Source organism: Hyla sarda, unplaced genomic scaffold (assembly GCF_029499605.1).
Source record: "Hyla sarda isolate aHylSar1 unplaced genomic scaffold, aHylSar1.hap1 scaffold_1163, whole genome shotgun sequence".
In the NCBI taxonomy this organism is placed as follows: domain Eukaryota; kingdom Metazoa; phylum Chordata; class Amphibia; order Anura; family Hylidae; genus Hyla; species Hyla sarda.
The window spans coordinates 4,346-28,694 of NW_026607785.1; the positions used below are offsets into that span (position 1 = coordinate 4,346).

The 24,349-nt window shown below is 50.1% G+C and overlaps 1 protein-coding gene across 3 annotated transcripts; it reads right to left on the reverse strand.

The window, feature by feature from the left end:
• Window positions 1-286: 286 nt before the first annotated feature.
• On the reverse strand, window positions 287-24,125 carry AAMP (angio associated migratory cell protein; the record flags this gene model as incomplete). 3 transcript variants are annotated; one of them, XM_056551701.1, is given in 5 exon segments in its annotated part: window positions 287-426; window positions 508-627; window positions 17,488-17,640; window positions 19,246-19,409; window positions 23,725-24,125. In XM_056551701.1, coding segments are annotated over 5 exon segments (657 nt in total), but the record flags the coding sequence as incomplete, so codon positions are not given.
• Between the last annotated feature and the right edge of the window lie 224 nt (window positions 24,126-24,349).

Consider the following 24,349-nt stretch of genomic DNA (forward strand, 5'->3'; position numbering starts at 1 on the left):
AGAATATAACTACTATAATACTGCTCCTATATATAAGAATATAACTACTATAATACTGCTCCTATATACAAGAATATAACTACTATAATACTGACCCTATATACAAGATTATAACTACTATAATACTGCTCCTATATACAAGAATATAACTACTATAATACTGCTCTTATATACAAGAATATAACTACTATAATACTGCTCCTATATACAAGAATATAACTACTATAATACTGCCCCTATATACAAGATTATAACTACTATAATACCGCCCTCTATGGACTCTCACCTCTAGATCCGCCACTTCAAATGACCAGACCTCCTGGGCGTCCTCCACTCTCCACACCTTAATGAGGCCGCTCATGTCTCCTGTGGCCACCATGGTGGAGTCATAACTGAAGACTGCACAGGTGACGGAGTCCTTATGACCTGTAGTGGGTGATGTAAAGATCAGGGTACAGGAGATGGCGGTGTAATGTTACAGATTAGTATGGTGGATTGGATTCTCACCCTTGCACTCGAACAGGGTCTCTCCATCACTGATCCTCCACACACACGCCTTGTCGTCTTCTCCTCCAGTCACGGCCAGACTGCTCTCCTTGGGGTCAAGGCTGACGCAGAATACGGAGGCTGAGAAGGGAGGAAGTGGAGTATAAGGAGGAGGAGGGATATGGGGAGGAGGAGGAGGGATATGGGAAAGGAGGAGGAGAGGGGATATGGGAAAGAGGAGGAGGAGGAGGAGGGATATGGGAAAGAGAAGGAGGAGGAGGAGGAATATGGGAAAGAGGAGGAGGAGGAGGGATAGGGGAGGGAGGAGACATAGGGAAAAGTGAGGAGGAGGATGAGGAGGGATAGGGAAAAGTGGAGGTAGGAGGAGGAGGGATATGGGAAAGGAGGAGGAGGAGGGGGGATATGGGAAAGAGGAGGAGGAGGAGGGAGGATATGGGAAAGAGGAGGAGGAGGAGGAGGAGGAGGAGGAGGAGGAGGGATATGGGAAAGAGGAGGAGGAGGAGGAATATGGGAAAGAGGAGGAGGAGGAGGGATAGGGGAGGGAGGAGACATAGGGAAAAGTGAGGAGGAGGATGAGGAGGGATAGGGAAAAGTGGAGGGAGGAGGAGGGATAGGGGTAAGGAGGAGAAGGGATAGGGGGGAAAAAAAAGGAGGAGGAGGAGGAGGAGGAGGGATATGGGAAAGAGGAGGAGGAGGAATATGGGAAAGAGGAGGAGGAGGGGGGATAGGGGAGGGAGGAGACATAGGGAAAAGTGAGGAGGAGGATGAGGAGGGATAGGGAAAAGTGGAGGGAGGAGGAGGGATAGGGGTAAGGAGGAGAAGGGATAGGGGGAAAAAAAAAGGAGGAGGAGGAGGAGGGATATGGGAAAGAGGAGGAGGGGGGGAGAGGTATATGGGGGAGAGGGGAAAGAGGAGGAGGTACATAAGGGGAATAACAACAAAGGAACGAAGGTTGTTCCTGATCTCTATAACATCAATGATAGAGGAGGAGCCGACTGCATCAATGACAGAGGACGAGCCGACTGCATCAATGACAGAGGACGAGCCGACTGCATCAATGACAGAGGACGAGCCGACTGCATCAATGACAGAGGACGAGCCGACTGCATCAATGACAGAGGACGAGCCGACTGCATCAATGACAGAGGACGAGCCGACTGCATCAATGACAGAGGACGAGCCGACTGCATCAATGACAGAGGACGAGCCGACTGCCCCAATGATAGAGGACGAGCCGACTGCATCAATGACAGAGGACGAGCCGACTGCCCCAATGATAGAGGACGAGCCGACTGCCCCAATGATAGAGGACGAGCCGACTGTGCCAATGATAGGGGACGAGCCAACTGCCCCAATGATAGAGGACGAGCCGACTGCATCAATGACAGAGGACGAGCCGACTGCATCAATGATAGAGGACGAGCCGACTGCCCCAATGATAGAGGACGAGCCGACTGCATCAATGACAGAGGACGAGCCGACTGCATCAATGATAGAGGACGAGCCGACTGCATCAATGACAGAGGACGAGCTGACTGCATCAATGACAGAGGACGAGCCGACTGCCCCAATGATAGAGGACGAGCCGACTGCATCAATGACAGAGGACGAGCTGACTGCATCAATGACAGAGGACGAGCCGACTGCATCAATGACAGAGGACGAGCCGACTGCATCAATGACAGAGGACGAGCTGACTGCATCAATGACAGAGGACGAGCCGACTGCCCCAATGATAGAGGACGAGCCGACTGCATCAATGACAGAGGACGAGCTGACTGCATCAATGACAGAGGACGAGCCGACTGCATCAATGACAGAGGACGAGCCGACTGCATCAATGACAGAGGACGAGCCGACTGCATCAATGACAGAGGACGAGCTGACTGCATCAATGACAGAGGACGAGCCGACTGCATCAATGACAGAGGACGAGCCGACTGCATCAATGACAGAGGACGAGCCGACTGCATCAATGACAGAGGACGAGCCGACTGCCCCAATGATAGAGGACGAGCCGACCGCCTCAATGATAGAGGACGAGCCGACCGCCTCAATGATAGAGGACGAGCCGACCGCCTCAATGATAGAGGACGAGCCGACTGCATCAATGATAGAGGACGAGCCGACCGCCCCAATGATAGAGGACGAGCCGACTGCATCAATGATAGAGGACGAGCCGACTGCCCCAATGATAGAGGACGAGCCGACCGCCCCAATGATAGAGGACGAGCCGACTGCCCCAATGATAGAGGACGAGCCGACTGCCCCAATGATAGAGGGAGGAGGAGCCGACTGCCCAGTGGCATACCAAGGGGGGGCGGGGGGTGCGGCCCGCCCCGGGTACCACTCTCAAGGGGGGTGCCAGGGACGGACTGACCCGCCGCCGCTGCTGAGGTCCGGGACACTCGTCCCAGATCCCCAGCAGACAGCGGTGCCTTCTCCTGTATGCGCGATACACGCAGATACAGGAGAAGGTGTCTCCTCTGTGTGAGCCGCATCTGCAGCTACACAGAGGAGACGTGACCTCCGCCCCAACGCAGCACGCAGTACAGGCGCCGGTGACGTCACTCATCCGGCGCCTGTATGGTGGAGGGGATAAGACGCGGGCCCTGCTGCTGAGGAGATCGCTGCGTGGGAAATCAGGTGAGCATCTTTTTTTTTTTTTTGCTCTGCATTTACCTATAGGGGAGAGGGGGGGGGTGCTCTGCATTTACCTATAGGGAAGGGGGGTGTTCTGCATTTACCTATAGGGAAGGGGGGTGATCTGCATTTACCTATAGGGAAGGGGGAGAGGGGGGGTGCTCTGCATTTACCTATAGGGAAGGGGGGGAGGGGTGCTCTGCATTTACCTATAGGGAAGGGGGGAGAGGGGGGGTGCTCTGCATTTACCTATAGGGAAGGGGGAGAGAGGGGGGGTGCTTTGCATTTACCTATAGGGAAGGGGGGGGGAGAGGGGGGGTGCTCTGCATTTACCTATAGGGAAGGGGGGGAGAGGGGGGGTGCTCTGCATTTACCTATAGGGAAGGGGGGGGGAGGGAGGGGGGTGCTCTGAATTTACCTATAGGGGAGAGGGGGGGTGCTCTGCATTTACCTATAGGGAAGGGGGGGGAGAGGGGGGTGCTCTGCATTTACCTATAGGGAAGGGGGGGGGAGAAGGGGGGTTGCTCTGCATTAACCTATAGGGAAGGGGGGGGGAGAGGGGGGGTGCTCTGCATTTATCTATAGGGAAGGGGGGGAGAGGGAGGGGGGTGCTCTGCATTTATCTATAGGGAAGGGGGGGAGAGGGAGGGGGGTGCTCTGAATTTACCTATAGGGGAGAGGGAGGGGTGCTCTGAATTTACCTATAGGGAAGGGGGGAGAGGGGGGGTGCTCTGCATTTACCTATAGGGAAGGGGGGGAGAAGGGGGGTTGCTCTGCATTTACCTATAGGGAAGGGCGGGAGAAGGGGGGGTGCTCTGCATTTACCTATAGGGAAGGGGGGGGGGAGAGGGAGGGGGGGTGCTCTGAATTTACCTATAGGGAAAGGGGGTGCTCTGCATTTACCTATAGGGAAGGGGGAGGGGGGTGCTCTGCATTTACCTATAGGGGAGAGGGGGGTGTTCTGCATTTATAGGGAAGGATGGGGGGGGAGGGGGGTGCTCTGCATTTACCTATAGGGAAGGGGGGGGAGAGGGGGGTGCTCTGCATTTACCTATAGGGAAGGGGGGAGTGCTCTGCATTTACCTATAGGGGAGAGGGGGGGTGCTCTGCATTTACCTATAGGGAAGGGGGGTGCTCTGCATTTACCTATAGGGGAGAGGGGGGTGCTCTGCACTTACCTATAGAGGAGAGGGAGGGGGTGCTCTGCATTTACCTATAGGGAAGGGGGAGGGGGGGTGCTCTGCATATACCTATAGGGAAGGGGGGTGCTCTGCATATACCTAGGGCTGGGCGGTATGACCATATATGTGTATCACTGTATTTTTTTTAACTAACGGCGGTTCCACGGTATTCCCCCCCGAGATCATGTGACCCGCCAGCGCTGTTCTGAAAGCCCCCCCACCCCGCCCCTATCATGTGACCCGCGCGCAGTGTTGGGCTTCCCCCCCCCCCCCCCCCCAAAATCACGTGACCCGCCAGCACTGTTCTGCTCCCCCCAATTAATGATCAGCCCAGCTGGGTACTACTTACATATGTCAAGCACTGCCCTCCTCCTCTTTGTTGGGGGCTGCCGGCAATGGAACTCACTGTACGCCAGTGGTCTCCAACCTGCGGACCTCCAGATGTTGCAAAACTACAACTCCCAGCATGCCCGGACAGCCATTGGCTGGGAGTTGTAGTTTTGCAACAGCTGTAGGTCCGCAGGTTTGAGACCACTGCTGTACGCTGTATCCCTATGCCCGGGCTGCAAAAGATACAGAAAATAAACTTTTAACTCACCCATGTCGGCCGCACGCTGGGGACGGGAACGCCAGAGCGATGCCCCTGCCAGTGATAGGCTGAGCCCACTGTCATGTAAGAAGCCGGCTTCATACATGACAGTGGGCTCAGCCTATCACTGGCCAGGGCGGGGCATCGCTCTGGCCGGTGATAGGCTGACGGCTGTCCGGCGTTCCCGTCCCCAGCGTGCGGCCGACATGGGTGAGTTAAAAGTTTATTTTCTGTATCTTTTGCAGCCCGGGCATAGGGATACAGCGTACAGCAGTGGTCTCAAACCTGCGGACCTACAGCTGTTGCAAAACTACAACTCCCAGCCAATGGCTGTCCGGGCATGCTGGGAGTTGTAGTTTTGCAACATCTGGAGGTCCGCAGGTTGGAGACCACTGGCGTACAGTATAGAGTTCCAGCGCCCGCCGGCCCCCAACAAAGAGGAGGAGGGCAGTGCTTGACATATGTGAGTAGTACCCAGCTGGGCTGATCATTAATTGGGGGGAGCAGAACAGTGCTGGCGGGTAACTTAGGATTAGTTCCCCAATGTTGGGACAGCGCTGTGCTAGGCTGATAATACATTCCCGAGGGGGAGGGGCCCAACCGGTATTGCGGTATGGGGGAAAATTCATATCGTGGAGCCCAAAAAATTTGGTATTCGGTATGAACCGATATACCTATGGGAAAGGGGGGGGGGGGGGGTTAGCTCTGCATAGACCTATGGGAAAGGGGGGGGGGGTGTAACACTGCATATACCTATGGGAAAGGGGGGGGGGGGGTTAGCTCTGCATAGACCTATGGGAAAGGGGGGGGGGTGTAACACTGCATATACCTATGGGAAAGAGGGGGGGGTGTAGCGTAGCTCTGCATATACCTATGGGAAAGAGAGGGGGGGTGTAACTCTGCATATACCTATGGGAAAGAGGGGGTTATCGGGCTACCTACCTACCTGCCCTTTTACTGTGCAAGACACATGGCGGTCTTATCCGGACGGAGAAGAAAAGGAAAGAGGACGCCGCTGATCAGAAAAGACGTAATTGTGAGTCCCAAAATGTAACTGTAATCACTTATATGGTATACACATCCTGTGTACAGCTGATATCTACCGCCATATGGTCCTGTATATAATCACTTATATGGTATACACATCCTGTGTACAGCTGATATCTACCGCCATATGGTCCTGTATATAATCACTTATATTGTATACAGATTCTTTATAGTATAGTGGTCTGTATATAGTGGTTTTATTCAGTACAGTATGGCGGTATTATACAGTTATTGTGTGGTGGTATATACTTACTCCTTGTATACCAGTATTATTGGTCATGGAAATTTACCTACGTTAAAGTGTTTCGTACATATATACATTTTAGTTTATTGTGTGTGGGATTTGGGTGGAATAGGAGCGTGGCAGAAGATGGACGAGCTGCAGAGCCTAGCAGGCGCCCTTGCCTTTTTTTTGGTCCGGGGGCCCCCGAGTGTTGTCAGTCCACCCCTGGGGGAAGGGGAGGGAGGGGTTGTAATTAAGGGGTGGTGCGTGTGTGTGTGTGGGGGGGGGGGGGGGTGCCAAACAAAGGGTCCGCCCCGGGTTCCAAATGCTCTAGGTACGCCCCTGTGACTGCCCCAATGATAGAGGACGAGCCGACCGCCCCAATGATAGAGGGAGGAGGAGCCGACCGCCCCAATGATAGAGGAAGAGCCGACCGCCCCAATGATAGAGGAAGAGCCGACCGCCCCAATGATAGAGGAAGAGCCGACCGCCCCAATGATAGAGGAAGAGCCGACCGCCCCAATGATAGAGGAAGAGCCGACCGCCCCAATGATAGAGGAAGAGCCGACCGCCCCAATGATAGAGGAAGAGCCGACCGCCCCAATGATAGAGGAAGAGCCGACCGCCCCAATGATAGAGGAAGAGCCGACCGCCCCAATGATAGAGGAGGAGCCGACCGCCCCAATGATAGAGGGAGGAGGAGCCGACCGCCCCAATGATAGAGGGAGGAGGAGCCGACCACCCCAATGATAGAGGGAGGAGGAGCCGACTACCCCAATGATAGAGGGAGGAGGAGCCGACTACCCCAATGATAGAGGACGAGCCGACTGCCCCAATGATAGAGGGAGGAGGAGCCAACTGCCCCAATGATAGAGGGAGGAGGAGCCGACTGCCCCAATGATAGAGGGAGGAGGAGCCGACTGCCCCAATGATAGAGGGAGGAGGAGCCGACTGCCCCAATGATAGAGGGAGGAGGAGCCGACTGCCCCAATGATAGAGGGAGGAGGAGCCGACTGCCCCAATGATAGAGGGAGGAGGAGCCGACTGCCCCAATGATAGAGGGAGGAGGAGCCGACTGCCCCAATGATAGAGGGAGGAGGAGCCGACTGCCCCAATGATAGAGGGAGGAGGAGCCGACTGCCCCAATGATAGAGGGAGGAGGAGCCGACTGCCCCAATGATAGAGGAGGAGCCGACTGCCCCAATGATAGAGGGAGGAGGAGCCGACTGCCCCAATGATAGAGGAGGAGGAGCCGACTGCCCCAATGATAGAGGGAGGAGGAGCCGACTGCCCCAATGATAGAGGGAGGAGGAGCCGACTGCCCCAATGATAGAGGGAGGAGGAGCCGACTGCCCCAATGAGAGGGAGGAGGAGCCGACTACCCCAATGATAGAGGAGGAGCCGACTGCCCCAATGATAGAGGAGGAGCCGACAACAGATCACAACGCCCCATATACAGAATAATAAAAGTTGTAGGGTCAGAGGAGGTTTGTAAAGATAATAAGAATTTTATGTTTTTCTAAAGTAACGCAGTAATAGAAAAGCGTGTAACCATGGCGATTGTTCTAATCGTATTGACCTTTAATAGTAAAGTGCACAGCGTGAAAACAAAACCCACTAAATTTCTTTTCAATTTCCCCACAAATAATATATTTTTTGTTCCACCGCAGATTGTGCAAAAATATAGCTGGCGGTTTCCTTAAGGGGTTAATGCACCTGCTCACCTCTGGTAGGTGCTGGCGATGGGACAGAATGAGGTAAGTACACACTCCTTATTGAAGAGGGGCACAATATAAGGGTGCTCACCAGTCAGTTACGATGCCGGGCGCGCGCCATGACCAGGGAGCCTGGCATCAGCTTGGGCAGTGCGGACAGGACATGGGACAGGTATCTTGCGGCACACCCTTCTCTGGTGCAGTATACTGATGGGAGGCTGCAGTGGTGCAGGACATGCAGGACCCGCAGGCACAACCCCTGACCGCCCGCAGCAGCCTCACTACAATGCTCATGGGTGTATAGGGAGAGGTATTAGCAGTAGAAAGAGGGACGTGATCATGGGTGTATAGGGAGAGGTATTAGCAGTAGAGGTAAATGCTCATGGGTGTATAGGGAGAGGTATAAGCAGTAGAAAGAGGGACGTGATCATGGGTGTATAGGGAGAGGTATTAGCAGTAGAGGTAAATGCTCATGGGTGTATAGGGAGAGGTATAAGCAGTGGAGAGAAGTGCTCATGGGTGTATAGGGAGAGGTATAAGTTGTAGAGAGAAGTGCTCATGGGTGTATAGGGAGAGGTATAAGTTGTAGAGAGAAGTGCTCATGGGTGTATCGTGAGTGGTATAAGCAGTAGAAAGAACTGCTCATGGATGTATAGGGAGAGCAGGGATGTGGAAATTATATCGCCCGACGCCCGGGACATGCAGTTTTGGGCGCTGGGCAGGTGGATTCTTCCGGCATTTAGCCCGGCTTCGGGCAAGCAGCTCTAAATGCCGGAAGAAATAGAAAAATGTGCGCAGCATTTGTATTGTACCTGCGGCCTCCTTCCTGAAGCGGTGCGCACTATTCGTGACGTCATAGGAAGCGCAGGACGCCGGGACGCATAGGCAGCGGCGTGACGCTGACGTCCCGTGCGGCACCTGGGATGACGTCATCTGATGCGCGCATCGTGCATCCCCCCAGGCCCGCGCATCGTGGATCCCCCCAGGCCCGCGCATCGTGGAACCCCCCCCCCCCCGGCCCGCGCATCATGGAACCCCCCCCCCCCGGCCCGCGCATCGTGGATCCCCCCGACCCGCGCACCCCCCCCGGCCCGCGCATCGCGCACCCCCCCCAGGCCCGCGCATCCCCCCCGGCCCGAAAGCAAGGTCCTGCGATCTTTACAGGCAGCAGTAAGTGTAAAACGTCCATAGAGATATTTTTGTAAGGGGGTATAATTGTTTAAATAGGAACCCTACCTGGGTGATCATGTATATCTGGGGGCCTGTACACCAATTGGGAACCCCTATCTCTTTATCAGGTGGGGCTCCAGCTGTTGCAAAACTACAACTCCCAGCAGGGGGGCGATCCACTATGGAGGTAGCCGGAGGACTTACCTCTGCTTCCTCCTGTCCCGGCTCTGTCATTGATAGATCCTGGCTGGACCAGACTATCAATGGATCACAGAGCACACAGATCAATGGAGTTCAATAGAATCTATTCATCTGTCTGAGGAATCCAATGATTCCTCCTGTAAGTCTAATAAAGTGTAAAAATAAATAAATAAAAAAGTTTTAATAAAAGTTTGAAAGACACATTAACCCAGTGGTCTTCAAACTGTGGCCCTCCAGATGTTACAAAACTACAATTCCCAGCATGCCAGGACAGCCGTTGGCTGTCCAGGCATGCTGGGAGTTGTAGTTTTGCAACATCTGGAGGGCCACAGTTTGAAGACCGCTGCATTAACCCCTTCCATGTTAAAAGTTCAAATCACCCCCTTTTCCTATATAAAAACATGTAAACATAATAAAAATAAACATATTTGTTATCGCTTCGTGCGTAATTGTGCAACCTATTAAAGTATAACATTATGTATCCCGTACGGTAAATGTAAAAAAATATCAAACCAGATCTGCAATTTTTATAATATCCCAGAAAAAAAAGTTAAAAAGCGATTAAAAAAAGTCAGATGAATACCAAAATGGTACCGATACAAAAAACAGATTATGGCGCAAAAAATTTGCCCTTATACAGCCTGGTATGCGGAAAAAAAATAAAGCTACAGGGGTTAAAAAAATCGCAATTAAAAAATTAGAAAAAGTTCAGAATTAGTAAAACATGACGTAAACGATACAAATCTGGTATCGCTGTAATCAGGCGCCTAAAGTATAAAACTAACATGTTACCTCAACCACAAGGTAAATGGCGCAGAAAAGAAAAACCACCAAATCTGCTAAATTATCTTTTACTATTTCAATTTCACTTCCCTTAATATATATATATTGGTTCAGAGAATATGTTATTGAAAAATTAAAAGGTTTCATTATAGTAGGTAGTTATCATTATAGTAGGTAGGTATCATTATAATAGGTAGATCTCATTATAGTAGGTAGGTATCATTATAGTAGGCAGTTATCATTATAGTAGGTAGTTATCATTATAGTAGGTAGGTATCCTTATAGTAGGTAGTTATCATTATAGTAGGTAGTTATCATTATAGTAGGTAGGTATCATTATAGTAGGTAGTTATTATAGTAGGTAGGTATCATTATAGTAGGTAGTTATCATTATAGTAGGTAGTTATCATTATAGTAGGTAGTTATTATAGTAGTTATCATTATAGTAGGTAGTTATTATAGTAGTTAGTTATCATTATAGTAGGTAGGTATCATTATAGTAGGTATCATTATAATAAGTAGATCTCATTATAGTAGGTAGGAATCATTATAGTAGGTAGATCTCATTATAGTAGGTAGATCTCATTATAGTAGGTAGTTATCATCATAGTAGGTAGGTATCATCATAGTAGGTAGGTATCATTATAGTAGGTAGTTATCATTATAGTAGGTAGTTATCATTATAGTAGGTAGTTATCATTATAGTAGGTAGGTATCATTATAGTAGGTAGGTATCATTATAGTAGGTAGGTATCATTATAGTAGGTAGTTATCATTATAGTAGGTAGTTATCATTATAGTAGGTAGTTGTCATAGTAGGTAGGTATCCTTATAGTAGGTAGTTATTATAGTAGGTAGTTCTCATTATAGTAGGTAGGTATCATTATAGTAGGTAGTTCTCATTATAGTAGGTAGTTCTCATTATAGTAGGTAGTTCTCATTATAGTAGGTAGTTATCATTATAGTAGGTAGGTATCATTATAGTAGGTAGGTATCATTATAGTAGGTAGGTATCATTATAGTAGGTAGTTATCATTATAGTAGGTAGTTGTCATAGTAGGTAGGTATCCTTATAGTAGGTAGTTATTATAGTAGGTAGTTATCATTATAGTAGGTAGTTATCATTATAGTAGGTAGTTATCATTATAGTAGGTAGGTATCCTTATAGTAGGTAGTTATCATTATAGTAGGTAGTTATCATTATAGTAGGTAGGTATCATTATAGTAGGTAGGTATCATTATAGTAGGTAGTTATCATTATAGTAGGTAGTTATTATAGTAGTTATCATTATAGTAGGTAGTTATTATAGTAGTTAGTTATCATTATAGTAGGTAGGTATCATTATAGTAGGTATCATTATAATAGGTAGATCTCATTATAGTAGGTAGGAATCATTATAGTAGGTAGATCTCATTATAGTAGGTAGATCTCATTATAGTAGGTAGTTATCATCATAGTAGGTAGGTATCATCATAGTAGGTAGGTATCATTATAGTAGGTAGTTATCATTATAGTAGGTAGTTATCATTATAGTAGGTAGGTATCATTATAGTAGGTAGGTATCATTATAGTAGGTAGGTATCATTATAGTAGGTAGTTATCATTATAGTAGGTAGTTATCATTATAGTAGGTAGTTGTCATAGTAGGTAGGTATCCTTATAGTAGGTAGTTATTATAGTAGGTAGTTCTCATTATAGTAGGTAGGTATCATTATAGTAGGTAGTTCTCATTATAGTAGGTAGTTCTCATTATAGTAGGTAGTTCTCATTATAGTAGGTAGTTATCATTATAGTAGGTAGGTATCATTATAGTAGGTAGGTATCATTATAGTAGGTAGTTATCATTATAGTAGGTAGGTATCCTTATAGTAGGTAGTTATTATAGTAGGTAGTTATCATTATAGTAGGTAGTTATCATTATAGTAGGTAGTTATCATTATAGTAGGTAGTTATCATTATAGTAGGTAGGTATCATTATAGTAGGTAGTTATCATTATAGTAGGTAGTTATCATTATAGTAGGTAGTTGTCATAGTAGGTAGGTATCCTTATAGTAGGTAGTTATTATAGTAGGTAGTTCTCATTATAGTAGGTAGTTCTCATTATAGTAGGTAGTTCTCATTATAGTAGGTAGTTCTCATTATAGTAGGTAGTTCTCATTATAGTAGGTAGTTCTCATTATAGTAGGTAGTTCTCATTATAGTAGGTAGTTCTCATTATAGTAGGTAGTTCTCATTATAGTAGTTAGTTATCATTATAGTAGTTAGTTATCATTATAGTAGGTAGGTATCATAGTAGGTATCATTATAATAGGTAGATCTCATTATAGTAGGTAGATCTCATTATAGTAGGTAGATCTCATTATAGTAGGTAGATCTCATTATAGTAGGTAGTTATCATCATAGTAGGTAGGTATCATCATAGCAGGTAGGTATCATTATAGTAGGTAGGTATCATTATAGTAGGTAGGTATCATTATAGTAGGTAGTTATTCTAGCAGGTAGGTCTCATTCTAGCAGGTAGGTCTCATTCTAGCAGGTAGGTCTCATTCTAGCAGGTAGGTCTCATTCTAGCAGGTAGGTCTCATTCTAGCAGGTAGGTCTCATTCTAGCAGGTAGGTCTCATTCTAGCAGGTAGGTCTCATTATAGCAGGTAGTTCTCATTATAGCAGGTAGTTCTCATTAAAGCAGGTAGTTCTCATTAAAGCAGGTAGTTCTCATTAAAGCAGGTAGTTCTCATTAAAGCAGGTAGTTCTCATTATAGTAGATATCATTATAGTAGGTAGATATCATTATAGTAGGTAGATATCATTATAGTAGGTAGTTCTCATTATAGTAGGTAGGTTTCATAGTAGGTAGTTCTCATTATAGTAGGTAGTTCTCATTATAGTAGGTAGTTCTCATTATAGTAGGTAGTTCTCATTATAGTAGGTAGGTATCATTATAGTAGGTAGTTCTCATTATAGTAGGTAGTTCTCATTATAGTAGGTAGTTCTCATTATAGTAGGTAGTTCTCATTATAGTAGGTAGTTCTCATTATAGTAGGTAGTTCTCATTATAGTAGGTAGTTCTCATTATAGTAGGTAGTTCTCATTATAGTAGGTAGTTCTCATTATAGTAGGTAGTTCTCATTATAGTAGGTAGTTCTCATTATAGTAGGTAGTTCTCATTATAGTAGGTAGTTCTCATTATAGTAGGTAGTTCTCATTATAGTAGGTAGTTCTCATTATAGTAGGTAGTTCTCATTATAGTAGGTAGTTCTCATTATAGTAGGTAGTTCTCATTATAGTAGGTAGGTCTCATTATAGTAGGTAGTTCTCATTATAGTAGGTAGTTCTCATTATAGTAGGTAGTTCTCACTATAGTAGGTAGTTCTCATTATAGTAGGTAGTTCTCATTATAGTAGGTAGGTCTCATTATAGTAGGTATCATTATAGTAGGTAGGTATCATTATAGTAGGTAGATATCATTATAGTAGGTAGTTATCATTATAGTAGGTAGTTATCATTATAGTAGGTAGTTCTCATTATAGTAGGTAGATATCATTATAGTAGGTAGTTATCATTATAGTAGGTAGTTCTCATTATAGTAGGTAGATATCATTATAGTAGGTAGTTATGGCTATTTTAGTAGGTAGGTATCATTATAGTAGGTAGTTGTCATAGTAGGTAGGTATCCTTATAGTAGGTAGTTATTATAGTAGGTAGGTATCATTATAGTAGGTAGGTATCCTTATAGTAGGTAGGTATCCTTATAGTAGGTAGGTATTATAGTAGTTGTCATTATAGTAGGTAGGTATCATTACAGTAGGTAGTTCTCATTATAGTAGGTAGGTATCATTATAGTAGGTAGGTATCATTATAGTAGGTAGGTATCATTATAGTAGGTAGTTGTCATAGTAGGTAGGTATCCTTATAGTAGGTAGGTATCATTATAGTAGGTAGTTATCATTATAGTAGGTAGGTATTATAGTAGTTATCATTATAGTAGGTAGGTATCATTACAGTAGGTAGGTATCATTACAGTAGGTAGGTATCATTATAGTAGGTAGGTATCATTATAGTAGGTAGGTATCATTATAGTAGGTAGGTATCATTATAGTAGGTAGGTATCATTATAGTAGGTAGGTATCATTATAGTAGGTAGCTATCATTATAGTAGGTAGATATCATTATAGTAGGTAGGTATCATTATAGTAGGTAGTTATGGCTATTATAGGGCGAGGAGGGAAAAACGAGAGCGTAAAAGCGAAAATTGGCCGGACAAGTGGATCGTCAGGAGGGACAAGTAGATTTTGCTCCATGTTAGTCCCGTGTACAAGTAGTTTTTTATAAAATTTTCACCCCCCTGGAGAGGTATAAGCAGTAGAGAGAAGTGCTCATGGGTGTATACGGAGGGGGATGAACAGTAAAGGGAGGTGCTCATGGGTGTATAGGGAGAGGTATTAGCAGTAGAGGGAGGTGCTCTAGTGTGTATAGAGAGAGGTATTAGCAGTAGAGGGAGGTGCTCATGGGTGTGTAGGGAGAGGTATTATCAGTACAGAGAGGTGCTCGTGGGTGTATAGGGAGAGGTATGAACAGTAAAGGGAGGTGCTCATGGGTGTATAGGGAGAGGTATGAACAGTAAAGGGAGGTGCTCATGGGTGTATAGGGAGAGGTATTAGCAGTAGAGGGAGGTGCTCATGGGTATATAGGGAGAGGTATAAGCAGTAGAGAGAGGTGCTCGTGGGTGTATAGGGAGAGGTATTAGCAGTAGAGGGAAGGGCTCATGGGTGTATAGGGAGAGGTATTAGCAGTAGAAAGAGAAGTGCTCATGGGTGTATAGGGAGAGGTATAAGCAGTAGAGAGGTGCTCGTGGGTGTATAGGGAGAGGTATCAACAGTAGAGGGAGGTGCTCACGGGTGTATAAGGAGAGGTATTAGCAGTAGAGGAAGGTGCTCATGGGTGTCTAGGGAGAGGTATAAGTTGTAGAGAGAAGTGCTCATGGGTGTATACGGAGGGGGATGAACAGTAAAGGGAGGTGCTCTAGGGTGTATAGGGAGAGGTATTAGCAGTGGAGGGAGGTGCTCATGGGTGTATAGGGAGAGGTATTAGCAGTAGAGGGAGGTGCTCTAGTGTGTATAGAGAGAGGTATTAGCAGTAGAGGGAGGTGCTCATGGGTGTGTAGGGAGAGGTATTATCAGTACAGAGAGGTGCTCATGGGTGTATAGGGAGAGTTATTAGCAGTAGAGGGAGGTGCTCATGGGTGTATAGGGAGAGGTATGAACAGTAAAGGGAGGTGCTCATGGGTGTATAGGGAGAGGTATGAACAGTAAAGGGAGGTGCTCATGGGTGTATAGGGAGAGGTATTAGCAGTAGAGGGAGGTGCTCATGGGTGTATAGGGAGAGGTATAAGCAGTAGAGAGGTGCTCGTGGGTGTATAGGGAGAGGTATAAGCAGTAGAGAGAGGTGCTCGTGGGTGTATAGGGAGAGGTATTAGCAGTAGAGGGAAGGGCTCATGGGTGTATAGGGAGAGGTATTAGCAGTAGAGAGGTGCTCGTGGGTGTATAGGGAGAGGTATGAACAGTAAAGGGAGGTGCTCATGGGTGTATAGGGAGAGGTATGAACAGTAAAGGGAGGTGCTCATGGGTGTATAGGGAGAGGTATTAGCAGTAGAGGGAGGTGCTCATGGGTATATAGGGAGAGGTATAAGCAGTAGAGAGAGGTGCTCGTGGGTGTATAGGGAGAGGTATTAGCAGTAGAGGGAAGGGCTCATGGGTGTATAGGGAGAGGTATTAGCAGTAGAAAGAGAAGTGCTCATGGGTGTATAGGGAGAGGTATAAGCAGTAGAGAGGTGCTCGTGGGTGTATAGGGAGAGGTATCAACAGTAGAGGGAGGTGCTCACGGGTGTATAAGGAGAGGTATTAGCAGTAGAGGAAGGTGCTCATGGGTGTCTAGGGAGAGGTATAAGTTGTAGAGAGAAGTGCTCATGGGTGTATACGGAGGGGGATGAACAGTAAAGGGAGGTGCTCTAGGGTGTATAGGGAGAGGTATTAGCAGTGGAGGGAGGTGCTCATGGGTGTATAGGGAGAGGTATTAGCAGTAGAGGGAGGTGCTCTAGTGTGTATAGAGAGAGGTATTAGCAGTAGAGGGAGGTGCTCATGGGTGTGTAGGGAGAGGTATTATCAGTACAGAGAGGTGCTCATGGGTGTATAGGGAGAGTTATTAGCAGTAGAGGGAGGTGCTCATGGGTGTATAGGGAGAGGTATGAACAGTAAAGGGAGGTGCTCATGGGTGTATAGGGAGAGGTATGAACAGTAAAGGGAGGTGCTCATGGGTGTATAGGGAGAGGTATTAGCAGTAGAGGGAGGTGCTCATGGGTGTATAGGGAGAGGTATAAGCAGTAGAGAGGTGCTCGTGGGTGTATAGGGAGAGGTATAAGCAGTAGAGAGAGGTGCTCGTGGGTGTATAGGGAGAGGTATTAGCAGTAGAGGGAAGGGCTCATGGGTGTATAGGGAGAGGTATTAGCAGTAGAGAGGTGCTCGTGGGTGTATAGGGAGAGGTATGAACAGTAAAGGGAGGTGCTCATGGGTGTATAGGGAGAGGTATTAGCAGTAGAGGGAAGGGCTCATGGGTGTATAGGGAGAGGTATAAGCAGTAGAGAGGTGCTCGTGGGTGTATAGGGAGAGGTATAAGCAGTAGAGAGAGGTGCTCGTGGGTGTATAGGGAGAGGTATTAGCAGTAGAAAGAACTGCTCATGGGTGTATAGGGAGAGTTATTAGCAGTAGAAAGAGAAGTGCTCATGGGTGTATAGGGAGAGGTATTAGCAGTAGAAAGAGAAGTGCTCATGGGTGTATAGGGAGAGGTATAACCAGTAGAGGGAGGTGCTCATGGGTGTATAGGGAGAGGTATTAGCAGTAGAGAGGTGCTCGTGGGTGTATAGGGAGAGGTATGAACAGTAAAGGGAGGTACTCATGGGTGTATAGGGAGAGGTATTAGCAGTAGAGGGAAGGGCTCATGGGTGTATAGGGAGAGGTATAAGCAGTAGAGAGGTGCTCGTGGGTGTATAGGGAGAGGTATAAGCAGTAGAGAGAGGTGCTCGTGGGTGTATAGGGAGAGGTATTAGCAGTAGAAAGAACTGCTCATGGGTGTATAGGGAGAGTTATTAGCAGTAGAAAGAGAAGTGCTCATGGGTGTATAGGGAGAGTTATTAGCAGTAGAAAGAGAAGTGCTCATGGGTGTATAGGGAGAGTTATTAGCAGTAGAAAGAGAAGTGCTCATGGGTGTATAGGGAGAGGTATAACCAGTAGAGGGAGGTGCTCATGGGTGTATAAGGAGAGGTATTAGCAGTAGAGGAAGGTGCTCCTATTCTTTTTTTTTTTTTTTTTTTGGGGGGGGGGGGGGCATTTTATTATGACCAGAGTCTATGAAGGGGTTAATTGGGCAGGTACCAGTGTGTTTGGCGTAGGTCAGCTCGCTGTCATCATGAGGCTCCGCCCCCTCCTCCACGCCCTCGTCTTCTGTCTCCCATTCCTCGTCCCCCATTTCTCCATCTTCTGGTTCATCCGCGAAGTCCACGTCCTCCATGTCACTGGCCAAGTCATCTGCGGAGCACAGAGAGGATAGAGGGAGCGGGGGACCCCCACAGATCGCAGACCCCCCATCAGGACCCCAGAAGACTGTCATTAACCCACAGCAGGCGGAGGTCTGAGATATTTGGGGGTAAGAGGGGCCCCCACAATCCTGAGAGCGGTGTCATATGTGCACAGTGTGTGGGGGGCTCCTGCATGTCACCTCCTCCCTGAGGATTATGGGGGGCTCCTGCACATGTCACCTCCTCCCTGAGGATTATGGGGGGCTCCTGCACATGTCACCTCCTCCCTGAGGATTATGGGGGGCTCCTGCACATGTCACCTCCGCCCTGAGGATTATGGGGGGCTCCTGCACATGTCACCTCCGCCCTGAGGATTATGGGGGGCTCCTGCACATGTCACCTCCTCCCTGAGGATTATGGGGGGCTCCTGCACGTCACCTCCTCCCTGAGGATTATGGGGGGCTCCTGCACGTCACCTCCGCCCTGAGGATTATGGGGGGCTCCTGCACATGTCACCTCCTCCCTGAGGATTATGGGGGGCTCCTGCACATGTCACCTCCTCCCTGAGGATTATGGGGGGCTCCCGTACATGTCACCTCCTCCCTGAGGATTATGGGGGGCTCCTGCACATGTCACCTCCTCCCTGAGGATTATGGGGGGCTCCTGCACATGTCACCTCCTCCCTGAGGATTATGGGGGCTCCTGCACATGTCACCTCCTCCCTGAGGATTATGGGGGGCTCCTGCACATGTCACCTCCTCCCTGAGGATTATGGGGGGCTCCTGCACATGTCACCTCTGCCCTGAGGATTATGGGGGGCTCCTGCACGTCACCTCCTCCCTGAGGATTATGGGGGGCTCCTGCACATGTCACCTCTGCCCTGAGGATTATGGGGGGCTCCTGCACGTCACCTCCTCCCTGAGGATTATGGGGGGCTCCTGTACATGTCACCTCTGCCCTGAGGATTATGGGGGGCTACTGCACACGTCACCTCCTCCCTGAGGATTATGGGGGGCTCCTGCACATGTCACCTCCTCCCTGAGGATTATGGGGGGCTCCTGCACATGTCACCTCCTCCCTGAGGATTATGGGGGGCTCCTGTACATGTCACCTCCTCCCTGAGGATTATGGGGGGCTCCTGTACATGTCACCTCCTCCCTGAGGATTATGGGGGGCTCCTGCACATGTCACCTCCTCCCTGAGGATTATGGGGGGGCTCCTGTACATGTCCCCTCCTCCCTGAGGATTATGGGGGGCTCCTGTACATGTCACCTCCGCCCTGAGGATTATGGGGGGCTCCTGCACATGTCACCTCCTCCCTGAGGATTATGGGGGGCTCCTGCACATGTCACCTCCTCCCTGAGGATTATGGGGGCTCCTGTACATGTCACCTCTGCCCTGAGGATTATGGGGGGCTCCTGCACATGTCACCTCCTCCCTGAGGATTATAGGGGGCTCCTGCACATGTCACCTCCTCCCTGAGGATTATGGGGGGCTCCTGCACATGTCACCTCCTCCCTGAGGATTATGGGGGCTCCCAATGATCACACTGATTCCGGACCCTCCACATGTGACTGCGGCCTCAGCCCGGCCCCCAGCAGGGGGCGCTACGCACCGGGGTCAGGGTCGCCCTCGTTCAGCTCCAGGACCTCAATGATTTCTTCATCTTCATGAAACTCCAGGACGGCGGCGGCGGCTCCATCAGGCTCCGGACTGGGCGGCCCCGATCCTCCGCCATCACCGGCCCCCGCACCTTCCATCACCGCAACGCAGCTACACCTGGGGGGAGAGAGACCGGTCACCGCGGGAAACCGACACACAGGAACGACACCCTCAGCTGTGATCATCAACCCCACAGACCGACACACAGGAACGACACCCTCAGCTGTGATCATCAACCCCACAGACCGACACACAGGAACGACACCCTCAGCTGTGATCATCAACCCCACAGACCGACACACAGGAACGACACCCTCAGCTGTGATCATCAACCCCACAGACCGACACACAGGAACGACACCCTCAGCTGTGATCCTCAACCCCACAGACCGACACACGGGAACGACACCCTCAGCTGTGATCCTCAACCCCACAGACCGACACACGGGAACGACACCCTCAGCTGTGATCATCAACCCCACAGACCGACACACAGGAACGACACCCTCAGCTGTGATCATCAACCCCACAGACCGACACACAGGAACGACACCCTCAGCTGTGATCATCAACCCCACAGACCGACACACAGGAACGACACCCTCAGCTGTGATCATCAACCCCACAGACCGACACACAGGAACGACATCCTCAGCTGTGATCATCAACCCCACAGACCGACACACAGGAACGACACCCTCAGCTGTGATCATCAACCCCACAGACCGACACACAGGAACGACACCCTCAGCTGTGATCATCAACCCCACAGACCGACACACAGGAACGACACCCTCAGCTGTGATCATCAACCCCACAGACCGACACACAGGAACGACACCCTCAGCTGTGATCATCAACCCCACAGACCGACACACAGGAACGACACCCTCAGCTGTGATCATCAACCCCACAGACCGACACACAGGAACGACACCCTCAGCTGTGATCATCAACCCCACAGACCGACACACGGGAACGACACCCTCAGCTGTGATCCTCAACCCCACAGACCGACACACGGGAACGACACCCTCAGCTGTGATCCTCAACCCCACAGACCGACACACGGGAACGACACCCTCAGCTGTGATCCTCAACCCCACAGACCGACACACAGGAACGACACCCTCAGCTGTGATCCTCAACCCCACAGACCGACACACAGGAACGACACCCTCAGCTGTGATCATCAACCCCACAGACCCACACACAGGAACGACACCCTCAGCTGTGATCCTCAACCCCACAGACCGACACACGGGAACGACACCCTCAGCTGTGATCATCAACCCCACAGACCGACACACGGGAACGACACCCTCAGCTGTGATCATCAACCCCACAGACCGACACACGGGAACGACAACCTCAGCTGTGATCATCAACCCCACAGACCGACACACGGGAACGACACCCTCAGCTGTGATCATCAACCCCACAGACCGACACACGGGAACGACACCCTCAGCTGTGATCATCAACTCCACAGACCGACACACGGGAACGACACCCTCAGCTGTGATCCTCAACCCCACAGACCGACACACGGGAACGACACCCTCAGCTGTGATCATCAACCCCACAGACCGACACACAGGAACGACACCCTCAGCTGTGATCATCAACCCCACAGACCGACACACAGGAACGACACCCTCAGCTGTGATCATCAACCCCACAGACCGACACACAGGAACGACACCCTCAGCTGTGATCATCAACCCCACAGACCGACACACAGGAACGACACCCTCAGCTGTGATCATCAACCCCACAGACCGACACACAGGAACGACACCCTCAGCTGTGATCATCAACCCCACAGACCGACACACAGGAACGACACCCTCAGCTGTGATCATCAACCCCACAGACCGACACACAGGAACGACATCCTCAGCTGTGATCATCAACCCCACAGACCGACACACAGGAACGACACCCTCAGCTGTGATCATCAACCCCACAGACCGACACACGGGAACGACACCCTCAGCTGTGATCATCAACCCCACAGACCGACACACTGGAACGACACCCTCAGCTGTGATCATCAACCCCACAGACCGACACACAGGAACGACACCCTCAGCTGTGATCATCAACTCCACAGACCGACACACAGGAACGACACCCTCAGCTGTGATCATCAACCCCACAGACCGACACACAGGAACGACACCCTCAGCTGTGATCCTCAACCCCACAGACCGACACACGGGAACGACACCCTCAGCTGTGATCATCAACCCCACAGACCGACACACAGGAACGACACCCTCAGCTGTGATCATCAACCCCACAGACCGACACACAGGAACGACACCCTCAGCTGTGATCATCAACCCCACAGACCGACACACAGGAACGACACCCTCAGCTGTGATCATCAACCCCACAGACCGACACACAGGAACGACATCCTCAGCTGTGATCATCAACCCCACAGACCGACACACAGGAACGACACCCTCAGCTGTGATCATCAACCCCACAGACCGACACACAGGAACGACACCCTCAGCTGTGATCATCAACCCCACAGACCGACACACAGGAACGACACCCTCAGCTGTGATCATCAACCCCACAGACCGACACACAGGAACGACACCCTCAGCTGTGATCATCAACCCCACAGACCGACACACAGGAACGACACCCTCAGCTGTGATCATCAACCCCACAGACCGACACACCGGAACGACACCCTCAGCTGTGATCCTCAACCCCACAGACCGACACACGGGAACGACACCCTCAGCTGTGATCCTCAACCCCACAGACCGACACACGGGAACGACACCCTCAGCTGTGATCCTCAACCCCACAGACCGACACACAGGAACGACACCCTCAGCTGTGATCCTCAACCCCACAGACCGACACACAGGAACGACACCCTCAGCTGTGATCATCAACCCCACAGACCCACACACAGGAACGACACCCTCAGCTGTGATCCTCAACCCCACAGACCGACACACGGGAACGACACCCTCAGCTGTGATCATCAACCCCACAGACCGACACACGGGAACGACACCCTCAGCTGTGATCATCAACCCCACAGACCGACACACGGGAACGACAACCTCAGCTGTGATCATCAACCCCACAGACCGACACACGGGAACGACACCCTCAGCTGTGATCATCAACCCCACAGACCGACACACGGGAACGACACCCTCAGCTGTGATCATCAACTCCACAGACCGACACACGGGAACGACACCCTCAGCTGTGATCCTCAACCCCACAGACCGACACACGGGAACGACACCCTCAGCTGTGATCATCAACCCCACAGACCGACACACAGGAACGACACCCTCAGCTGTGATCATCAACCCCACAGACCGACACACAGGAACGACACCCTCAGCTGTGATCATCAACCCCACAGACCGACACACAGGAACGACACCCTCAGCTGTGATCATCAACCCCACAGACCGACACACAGGAACGACACCCTCAGCTGTGATCATCAACCCCACAGACCGACACACAGGAACGACACCCTCAGCTGTGATCATCAACCCCACAGACCGACACACAGGAACGACACCCTCAGCTGTGATCATCAACCCCACAGACCGACACACAGGAACGACATCCTCAGCTGTGATCATCAACCCCACAGACCGACACACAGGAACGACACCCTCAGCTGTGATCATCAACCCCACAGACCGACACACGGGAACGACACCCTCAGCTGTGATCATCAACCCCACAGACCGACACACTGGAACGACACCCTCAGCTGTGATCATCAACTCCACAGACCGACACACAGGAACGACACCCTCAGCTGTGATCATCAACCCCACAGACCGACACACAGGAACGACACCCTCAGCTGTGATCATCAACTCCACAGACCGACACACGGGAACGACACCCTCAGCTGTGATCATCAACTCCACAGACCGACACACAGGAACGACACCCTCAGCTGTGATCATCAACCCCACAGACCGACACACAGGAACGACATCCTCAGCTGTGATCATCAACCCCACAGACCGACACACAGGAACGACACCCTCAGCTGTGGTCATTGAGGTCTGTACAGGCCCCAGAGATGGTCACAGAAGGTTCGGAACACATCACGTGACTCCCCTCTATGGACCTGACCCACTATGTCTCACAGTTGAGGATTCGTTACAGTCACATCCAGTGCAGACAATGCTCTGAGGTCACAGGTCATTGTTTGTTACACTGTATCAGTCCAGGGTCTATGATTTATACCTCACAGACACAAGTGTACCGAACCCTCAGCTGTGACCATCACCTCCATGCACTGACACCGCACAGATCCATGAGGAACCAGGACACGTGACACAACCTACAGGCCATCACGTGGTGTGATCATGCCTGACCTCTGACCCCTCATTCTCGGCTGTCCCGGGATACTCACAGGTTAGCGGCAGAGCGATCCTCCGGCCTGTCCGGACACACGTGGGCGCTCCTCCTCCTGCACGCGGTACAACCTAACATGAAGCGTCAGCTGAGAGGGGGCGGGACTCCGCACAGCCAATACGATCGTAGAATGTCACACAGACACCAATCACAGAGTCCGCATATCCCAGCACGTTAGAGTGACAGAGCAGATCGGGCACATAAACAATATACACCGCGCATGCTCACCGCGGAGCATCATGGGAAACGTAGTTTTATTGTGTAAGTTATTATGTGGACTCGTAAATGTCAGTAGAGTGATAAAAACACAAACGTTCTCCCCATAACAGTGTCCTCTACAGATCCCCCACAACAGTGTCCTCTACAGATCCCCCCACAACAGTGTCCTCTACAGATCCCCCCACAACAGTGTCCTCTACAGATCCCCCCCACAACAGTGTCCTCTACAGATCCCCCACAACAGTGTCCTCTACAGATCCCCCCACAACAGTGTCCTCTACAGATCCCCCCACAACCGTGTCCTCTACAGATCCCCCCACAACCGTGTCCTCTACAGATCCCCCCACAACCGTGTCCTCTACAGATCCCCCCACAACAGTGTCCTCTACAGATCCCCCCACAAC